The 10,267-nt window shown below is 40.0% G+C and overlaps 1 protein-coding gene across 1 annotated transcript; it reads right to left on the bottom strand.

Annotated features, from left to right (window-relative positions):
* Positions 1-44: 44 nt before the first annotated feature.
* On the bottom strand, positions 45-10,267 carry vps4a (vacuolar protein sorting 4 homolog A). The gene is made up of 11 exons (XM_005796269.2): positions 10,047-10,267; positions 8,088-8,199; positions 7,861-8,005; positions 6,682-6,743; positions 6,196-6,315; positions 5,905-6,061; positions 5,672-5,820; positions 5,446-5,527; positions 3,812-4,031; positions 3,523-3,663; positions 45-2,372 (listed from the first exon to the last, which is right to left on the bottom strand). Exons 1-11 carry the CDS (start codon positions 10,065-10,067, stop codon positions 2,271-2,273), a joined length of 1,311 nt encoding a protein of 436 aa, XP_005796326.1. The 5' UTR covers positions 10,068-10,267; the 3' UTR covers positions 45-2,270.

Genomic DNA, 10,267 nt, shown 5'->3' with positions numbered 1-10,267 from the left:
AAAAAAAAACATTTTGTGTGTGTAAATGATACAGCAACACCGGCTTCATTTGAAATGTCAGTTTTTATTAACTCTGGTTAAATTAGTTGTAATGGTTACACAGCCAGCAGCAGGTTATTTCCCCACACCAGGGATTTTGTTAACTAAGCTCCCACTGAACCAGAAGGTACCTGGACAAACACAGAGCTGTACTACTGTAGCGCTGAGTTATCAATTCACCACATCGCTCAGTCAGAACACACGGAGCTTGGAGTCCTGATGTCAGAGTCGATGAAGACGTCCAGCTGCTCTCCTAGCAACCAAGATGACTGAAAACAAACTAGACGACAGCATCTCAAAGGAAAATTAGTGTGGATTTTTCTCCCAAAAAGCAAAAAAAAAAAACCCCAAAAAATCAATTAGGCCTTTCAAAGGTGCTAAATCAGCAAGAAAGGTAATACTTCAAATGTAAACATACTGTTTCTCTACCGAGGTGATGAATAATCATAAATAAAGTTAACACTACATGTGCAGGGAAATCTCAGAGATGTGCCGGACTGGGTCTCCTTCATGGGCGTTAACAAGGTTTTAAAAATCAAGTGATTGTTTTTGGTTCAGCTGTAATGAGATGCAATTAAATATTTTATCCAAAATGTAAAAACATTGGCATTTGTTACCCCAAACGGTAACTGCAATACCTAATGACTGCTTCAGATTATTTCCAAATTAAAGATTTCTCTTTTATAGTCTTTAAATTTTAATTGTCAAAATTAGATTATTTTGAGTTTGACCTCAAAATGCCTCAATTATTCAGAAAAATCAGAATTTTTCACTTTTTCCCCCATTGATCTGCAGGTCAATTTGTGAAAAACTAAATTTTTTCAACTTTCTTGCTTAATGCGTAAAGTAAAAACGTTATCAGATTTTTATGCCTAAATTCTGGAAAATCGTAGGATTCAAAGTAGAGCTGCATGATATTTCAAATTGTCTTCGCAATATCGGCAATCGCACCTGTCGGAAGCAATCATTGGTAGGATTTTATCTTTAACGTTTCTGGCTTTCGTTCCGTGTTTATCTGAGCTGGGTGGACTCTCATTCTTCCGTTTTTGTTGTCAGAAACAAAATAAAACTCACAGAGTGATGAGGTCTGTGTGTAAAAGGTAAAGAAAGAAAAGTGTCTGGAAGATTTGGGTTCAAACCTAATATCATATTTTATGGAATTTGTGAAACCTTAATTTAAAACTATGACCTCCATCAACTCTGCTGTATAATCTTTACGGGGAAAAATGTGCCACCAGAAATTCCTATAGGCCAGAAAAGGTCTGATCGGATAAACTGAAGAATCGGGACATTTTTCAGGCAAAACGCCAAAATTTCAAAGTGATTTCTCCTTTTTTTCCTGTTAAAATTAAATGAGAATGGATTTTAAATAAAACTGAATCTCAAAAAAAAAAAAAAATTCAATCTGCAGAAAAATAATTATTATTCCATTGATAAAGCTAAAACGAATGAACTTTTTTTCTGCTTTAAATTTAGCGTTCAAATATTTTGATTTGTTACAACGTGACAAAAGAAGACCAGAAAATCCTTCCATTTTTCATCCTAGGATTAGGAATAATTTAAACTAGAGGTGTTTTTCTCCCAGTCAGGCACATCTCTTGTGTAAAACACTTCGGTCAGATTGCTACCAGCCTGCTGCTGCAGGCCTGAGCCAGACACGCTTCAACATTAAATACGCGAACAACCGGCTCCTGACATTTAAACAGAAACATTAAGACACGCACGTTTAACAATAAAAACACTGAGATGCATTCACACGCTTGCATGCCTGGTGGAAATTAGAAACTTCTGCTTCACCTTCAGTCATCAGGGTCCTTCATGTGGATCCAAAGCAAAGTGCACGACGGCGACAAAACGTACAGTCCTTCAGTCGTAGAGTGGGTGGGTTCGGGCGAAGGGGGGGCGGACTTGGAGCGTTTCCCAGCGTAAAATGCAGCCGAGTTCATGTAGTGAAGATTCTGCAGGGTTACATCATCAGAAATGAGGGCGAGAGACATGAGATCTACTGTCCAACTACCAAAAAAAACAAAAAAACCACACAGATTTGTCTAATGTGGCATTTGGAAAACGTCCTTCGGATGTTCTATAATCGTGGCCTGCTTTAACAGACGTCAGATCAGGAGGATGTCAACCAGTCTGAGAGATGGAAGCCTACACAGCGGTGAGGAGGAGGAGGACGAAGAGGAGTGGCGTTACTGGGAGCAGGTCTGAGCCTCCGGGGCCGGCATCCCTCAACCCTCCATCCCAAAGTCCTCTGTGAACTTCTTCACCTTCATCAGGTCTTCAGTGTTGACTGTGGGACGCGTGGTGGACAGAGAGCGCAACATGTCCGACTGCAGAGGAAGAGGAGGAGGAGGAAGAAGAAGAAGAAGATTCACTGCCACTTCCTGCTCCAAAATCTCACCGTGGTGATTTATCTAGATCGAGAGTCAGCATATTTTGCACCAGCTGCTACAAACTAAAACTCACCTGGAGCCACAACAAAATGTTTTATTACTAAAGCTAAAATTATTTCTGTTTTCAGATTTTAGGACAAAATGATTCCCTAGTGGAAAAGAGCCTCTTCTGTGAAAATAGAAAATGAAGAAAGATAGGCAACATAGTTTAAAGCTAGTTACTTTTAAAAGTCTGTTGTAGGTAATTTTGCATAAAAAACTTACAGAAAAAATACTGAAAACCATTTTTTCTTGATTCCATAATAAAAACCATTTCCTTTTTGGTTTTGTGAGAACCACAGTGACAGATTCAATGTGACTTTTTCTTAAGTAAATTAGAACATCTGTAAAAATTTATTTTTATTTCAGTTATTTAATACAGAAAATGCATCATTAGATCATTACTTAACATCTCTCCATGTCTAAAGTATCTTACAAAGTTAATTTATTTGTTTTAGTAAATTCGTATCTGATTTTTAATTTACTGATATGTATAATTGCTTATAACCAAGTGGTTGCTAAATTATTAGCAACCCTGCCAATTCATTTTAAAATCTATTAAAAATTTTAAGTGCATCAGTTTTTAAGAACTCTTAGTTATCAATTTGATCTCCCTGCAGTTCAAATACAGCATGACACAGGAATCCAGGCTTATTTTGCCACCGTACACGGCAACAGAAGAATGATGTAAAGAGTGGCATCTTAGGGTCATCATGTCTCCATGACAACCACCAGCACCATCTACATGCTGCTTGGGACACATGCAGGGAACCATTTTCTGCTCGTTCTGTTCAAAAAGGTACAAGTTTTCTCAGAATTTCTGTCTGTTTTAACATGTAAAGCTTTTGTTAAAACCATAAAGGCTCAAGATAAAATAAGAGACGATGATCCAAATTATTTGTCTAAATCTAAATAGAAACAGTTCAGAAATCAACCACAGATATATATAATACAGAAAGCCTGTGAGTTGAGCTAAAACAAAAGTAATCGATGATAAAAATGTATTTACTTCAAGGCTTCGAACACATTTTTCGCCATCGTCTCTCACCATGCAAACTATGGGCTCCAGTAGCTTATCACTAGGCACATCCATCCAGGTCATTTCTATGGCTGCAGGATCTCCAGGGGAACACGGGGTCAAGAGGTCATCCACCATCACCTGGTTGTTGCTTCGGGACGGACCACGAACCTGCAGGGAAACAAGGGGGGAAAAAAACAACAGACCCTGCGTTTCAGAAATGAAAACCATTCAAGCTGAACTCTAGATTAGAGATTTGAAATATTAAACATGACATCCGGGAGGTCAGCGGTTCACGGCACGTCTGAGCCTTTCGTACCTTTTTAAAGTGAGTAGCCGACTGGACCTTCCTGACCGGCTGCATGAGCGCGTCCCGAACGATGATGCTGATGTCGGCGCCCGAGTAGCCGTCCGTTTTGCGCGCGAGCTCGCGGAGGTCGGCGTCGCTCAGGCTGTGCGGCGTGTTGCCAAGGTGAAGTCGGAACATCTGGGCCCGGGCCGGCTCCTCCGGGAGAGGGATGTAGATCCTCTTCTCGAATCTGATCCCACAGAGAACAACTTTAACTGGACAGTCAGCGGCTGGGAGGAAAACCTCTGGCTCCTGATGCTTAGAAATCAAACTACACACAACTATCAACCAAAAACTTTAATAGTCATATCCTTCAACTACTCCTGGTTATTTCACCTGTTTCATATCTTTTGCAGATTTTATAATATTCTTCTTAAGAAAAAAAAAACACTGGCCCACTAGCTCTGAGGGTTCCCAATCCGACCCTCCTTCCAATCCTAATTCCAGAATTTCATCTAACATTAACTTTGTAGCTAACACCTCTCACATTGCTGTCATCACACTATAATGTTATAAAAACATGATGGTGACCCACAACCAGCTTTAGCTAACTATAAACTGCTCTGCAGTCGATGAGCTAAAACCAGTTTTTCTTCCCGTTTATATTCTTCAACTAATGATAAGCAGAAAGTTTTTCTTTGAAAGAAGATTGCAGACCGTTTTTTTATGTTTCTGCTTATTACATTTCTGTTTTCTTTCACACTGCATAGAGTGCATTACTGTAGGCCATGCCTGAATGCTATCATTATTATTTTAGCTAGTTTTAGCTAATGTGACCTTACAGGTTAGCTTTGTAAACAGCATGAATCTCTAATATTCTTTGGGTGGAATTTTTCATGCTTCTTCTGCAGTTTTTCCATTTGCATTTTACAGGATTTTGCTTTATCCTACTGCTTCTGCCTACTTCTTACTTTTCTGCAAGTCGCCTTCAGCTGATGTCAGATGCTTCTGCAATTATCACTAAAAATATTCAGCTTACAGCTTCACTTTAGCAAGAAATGTAATTTTTTTTCCATTTGTCCACTGCACTTTATATTTGGAGATACTGTTTTTAAACATTTAAAACTCACTCATCACCACTATATCATTCACATCCTGTTGTTGCAGTTAATGTGTAGGCCTCAGGGTGAGCTCACTTTTTTATTTAGGCTATTTTCCTCTAACAGGTTTTGTCTACTTCAATAATACAGGAAATACGTCACTTTACAGGTCAAAAAGGCTTTAAAATGATCTATTATACATTACAGATCCCTGGCATGTTAAACAGGCGTGTTCCCTTTACAGGTACACTGTTATTTTTTGTTATCTTAGATGCATTTACATCCCTGCGTGTGTTTAAAGACGTACCAGTTTAGTTAATAGAAATTATTCTTTCTTAATGTAGCTAAACGTTAAGCTACGTTAAGAAAGTTACATCTTAAGTTTACATAGTTACATCTCGATTTTCTCGTGCATTCAAACACAAAACTATCTGGTTGTGTGATACTGGTTAAAAAATATTTTCTTAATAACCCAAAATGGTTACAATTATGACAAATCTGTACAACAAGCCCACCAGAAGCCAAGCTAATAGTTATGAAGTATTGAACTTCTGATCTTCTGACCTTCTGCGAATGGCAGCGTCCAGCACCCAGGGGATGTTGGTGGCTCCAAGCACCAAAATACCATCGTTATTGTTGCCAACACCTAAAATAAGCAAACGGTTGTGGTTAACATCTAAATAGGCTCTCTTTCTGGATGACTACATATTATTGTAATAGCTAGGATTAATGTTTAAATTAAACATTGAATAAATGTTAATAAATGTTTCACAGGAGCGTGGCTCCTGACCTTGCATCTGGACCAGAAACTCTGTCTTGATGCGGCGCGCCGCCTCGCTCTCGTTCTCGTTCCTGGAGCCGCACAGCGAGTCCACTTCGTCGATGAAGATGATCGAAGGTTTGTGCTGACGCGCCAGATCGAACAGGTTCTTCACCAGCCTGACGGAGACGGACAGAAACATTCAATCTGTAGCTGCTGCGGATCCATCCGTATCCATAACGCTGCATCGATGCATAACGTACTTCTCGCTCTCTCCCAGCCACTTGGACATGAGGTCAGAGGAGGACACGGAGAAGAAGGTGGAGTTGTTGGCTTCGGTGGCCACGGCCTTGGCCAGGTAGGACTTCCCCGTCCCTGGAGGACCGAACAGAAGGATGCCTCTCCACGGAGTCCGCTTGCCTGAGAGAGAAGAGACGCTGCAGTAAAATAAAACTTTCAAACCAAGCTTGAGGATTTTTATCCCACTGAAACATTACATCGGTTTCTACAGAAACAGTCGATGTGTAATCAGAACGACAGAGGGAAGATCAAACCTGTGAAGAGGTGAGGGAACTTGATGGGCAGGATAACAGCTTCCTTCAAAGCTTCTTTTGCTCCCTCCAGGCCGGCAACGTCATTCCACCTTACGTTGGGCTTCTCCATCACAATGGCACCTGGAAAACACAAACAGACCTCAGACAGATGAGAAAACGATGCACAGCTTGTTCACGACGCTACCAAACAGATAGCAAAAGCACATCAGCATGAAAAAACTAACAGTAGAGAATTTTCTATATTTTAATATTTTTCATCTTGATAAATGGGGTTACAAAAGTCGAACTTGTCACAGACTAGCATCAGTAAAGCTGTATGAGAGTCTCTGGCAGCTCAGTTAGCAACTCCAGTATTAAACATCAGTCCTGATTTGGAAGATGAGCCAAAAGACACAATCAGGGTGATGCTGCTGCTTTATAAATACAGTCAGTCCCACAGTTAGTTTTTTTCTATGACAGAGATCAAATTTCTGCCAGTCGACTGACCCATAAGTTGCTCCTGCAGTTTCTTCTTCTCTGGGTTTTCTCCCTCACTGTCGCTGTCGCTCCTTAAAAACAAACAAAAAGTAAAATGACCTCAAAGCTGCGGTAGTTGCAGCGCCTCATAACCTCATTCACGTCTCCTCAAAGCTTTCCATGTTTCACATCACAGCCACAAACTTTAATGGACTTCCTTGTGATTTTCATGTGATAGACAAACACAAAGCTGTGCATCAAACAGAAGAAATCGGTACAAATAGGTAAGAATCAAAAATGTGTTGAGTGCATTTGTATTCCGCCTCCCTGGGTCAGTATTTTTGCAGAATCCCGTGTTTCGGGTTTGTTTCAACCAGCTATCCATACCCAGAACCAGACAGATTTTCCCCATTTAAGCCTCGTCATGTTGGACGGAGAGCGTTATCAATTTTCAAGTCTTGCCACAGATTCTCAACTGAATTTAGGTCTGGGCTTTGACTAGACCACTCTAGCACACGAATAAGTATTCCACTGCAACGCCAGCTTTATGTTTAGGGCCGTTGTTCTGCTAGAAACCAAAAATCCAACACAGTTTCAAGCATAAACTGTTTGAAAGTTTATAATAAAGCTCCAACCATTTTCTAACTAATAGGTTTCACTGAAGAAAAGCATCCCCACAGCATAATGCTGCCACCAGCATGTTTTAACATGGGGATGGTTGTTTTTCAGAGTTCTGTGAGGAAGTCAAAGCTTTTAACTTCTCCACATCTTCATCCCTGACCTGCCTGCTGAGTTTCTCTGTCTTCATGATGTCGTTTGTCTATCAATGTTCTCCAACAAACCTCTGAGGCCAGAAACAGAGCAGCTGTATTTATAATGAGAGTGGATTACACACAGACACACTGTTTACAAATTACCTGACTTCTGCTGGAAACAGTTTCTTTTTTAAGGGTGTTTCCTTGTAAAAGGAGGGGGCGATAAAAAATGAAAATGTAAATCACATCTGTAAATTTAAAAACCCCTTGTATCATTTTCCTTTCACTTCTCATGTTTCGGCTTCTCTGTGTTGGCCCATCACATAAAATCCAAACAAAATCCACTTAAGTTTTGTTGTAGAAATTTAATCAAATCTGAAAAAGTTCAAGGGTGTGAATACTTCAGCGAGGCACCAAGAACTCTGGGTGCTTTAACAAGAGAGAGACAACATACTTGTCATTACTCTGTGCCTCCTTGACGGGCTTCTTGCCCTGCTTGTCTTTGTTCTTCAGATAGTCTTTGAGTTTCTCCGCTCTGTCCAGGTACTGCATGCACTTGGCTCGTATGCTCTCCTTGGCCTTGTCGCTGTGGGCCTCATCTGGACACAGTGACCATCGCGCGGCAACGTGAAGAACACGGCACCCACAGAGGCCGGAAAATTGTCGGGATGCAATACTTACATTTGATGGCATGCAGGAAGTATTCCACAGCATGCTGGTACAATCGCAAAGCCTCCTCATAATTCTTCGCTTTGTCCTCCTCTGTGGCTTTGGTGACGAGATCAATCGCTTTCTGCAGCAGATTCGGAAATATAATTTCAGAGGATCAACGCTGGACAGACAGAGAACTCAAACTGTTACTAAGAGCTGCCACATCGCTCCCCGGTGCTAGAATCTCAGCCTGCTTCTCTAATTTAAAGTTTTAGAAGATTTCATATTATCCCCAATTTCCACTTTGTCTCTAATCCTTTTATGTCCTTTTTTAACTTTTCACAAATTATGAGAAACTATCTTCTAGATCAAACCACAATTCCATTAGACCATGAGTATATTACGTGAGATGTTTTTAACACAGTGATGTCCAATTTGAGTCATAGAAGACCGGAGTCCTGCATGTCTTACATATTTCCAGCTTCACTGCTAAGTGTTACATTCCCTGATGTCGCACATGTTGAAAAAGCTGTGCGAAGGGAATAAATCTATCACAAACAGAGCACTTGTGTCATGACGACTAGAATTGAACACAGTCCTTTTACAGCATCAAATGTCAAAGTAAGTCCAAAAAGACCTGAAGGAGGAGATCTGAGGTTAAACTGTAATGGTGGGGCAAAAGGACCAGAAGGCAGCTAAATACAAGCACAACAGAGATTCTGTCCAAACACTTGTTTTTTTTCATTTACATCAAATTCTGACTGCGCCATCTTGAATGTTGTAGTTGAATTCAAGACTCATCATACCAGGCAAGCAGTAATTGTTCAGCTTAAGCAAACCTCTGTAGCATCGGTTTCCTCATCTTAGGCAGATGCAGAACCTAATGTGGTTTTCTGCACATTTCCATCCAAAATGATATGCGAGTCCAGAGATGATGTCCCTGAACGCTTTATTTGTTGCATAAAGCAGTGTTTTGAGCTACAGTCACAAACCAGTCTGCCCAGCATCCTCTGACATCAGCAAGGCTTTATCATCGACACAACTGTCGCTTTCTGGACATTTTCTCTGTAAACCAGGGAAATTATTCTGCTTAAAAGGTTCCCAGTGGATCAGCAATTTCTGAATACTCACACCAACAACAATCTAATATTCAAAGTCACTTAGATGCATTTTCTTCTTCATTCTGCTGTTCGATTTTAACAAGTCATTACTAAAACACTAAGTATATTGAGCAGCAGATTTCTGTTTTCAAAAAACTGAACAAGTGTGGCTATAACTTGACTTCAGAGTTATACATTAAGAGCATTGCATACTGAACAGAGCAGTGGCTAAGGCGCTGACTCCATTAGATGTAAATCAAATATGCTTTTACAAGTTTTGCTTTCAATAGATGTTGGACATAATTTTACCAAAACAAGCCCTGAAATTCTTGCTGTGCAAGATAAACCTCACATTTATTTACCATTAAAGTAAAATGTAATGTGAACTCATATTGTTCTGCTACAAGAAATGTATTCATATAACTTTTTTTGTGGTTCCAGGTTATTGACAGATGGATCAAAAATGTCAAAATGTGTCATTTGTTGTCTGAGAGTTGCAGGAAAAAGACAAAAAAAAGCAAAACTGTTGAACAAAGTTTGTGACCTTTGAACTTTAAATAACAGAAACAATCCATTTCATTTACTGTATATGATAAATAGTTTTGGGTAGCAATAAATATATACTTCAAATGCTTATGGAAGGTGAGCAGCATAGACATAATCATGCATTTATATATATGGTGTGCAGTATTTAAGTCTTTTGTTATAGTTTTGAGTCAAGTGAAATCGACTACTAGAATCTAGAATGCATCCGGCGATTTTAGTAATTAGATGTAAACCAATAAAAAGACTTGAAGACATACGCTCAGTGTTTGAATTGCTCAGAACCAGGCTGGTTTAAACTCAAAGGTTAGCTCTGCTAGCTCTACTAGCTAACGTTGAGACGTACCTGTAGTGTCGACGTTGTCATTTCATCTCACTTTTCGGCTCCCCGGCCACAGCTTTATCTTCTTACCCCTCCACAAAGGCGAACGCTTAAAAACAATGTTCGTTTGTGACAGTGTGTTTACGGTAAATGTGCCGTTAGTGACATGACAAGAGCAGAGCAGCGGCTAAAGCGCTAGCAACAACAACACTGCAGCTTCAGACAAGCTGGTTGACACGGGAAAA

This window comes from Xiphophorus maculatus, chromosome 2 (genome assembly GCF_002775205.1).
Source record: "Xiphophorus maculatus strain JP 163 A chromosome 2, X_maculatus-5.0-male, whole genome shotgun sequence".
Lineage (NCBI taxonomy): Eukaryota > Metazoa > Chordata > Actinopteri > Cyprinodontiformes > Poeciliidae > Xiphophorus > Xiphophorus maculatus.
Note: the sequence above shows the minus strand (reverse complement) of the source record. Positions and strands in the feature narration are given on the sequence as shown.

Coding starts and splice junctions, on each gene's coding strand:
- vps4a (XM_005796269.2), bottom strand. CDS start 10,067: ATGACAACGTCGACACTACAG. Junction 6,316..6,681: donor ACTGCAGGAGCAACTTATGG/GTCAGTCGACTG, acceptor TGTGTTTTCCAG/GTGCCATTGTGATGGAGAAG. Junction 2,373..3,522: donor TGGAGCCCATAGTTTGCATG/GTGAGAGACGAT, acceptor CTTCCTCTGCAG/TCGGACATGTTGCGCTCTCT.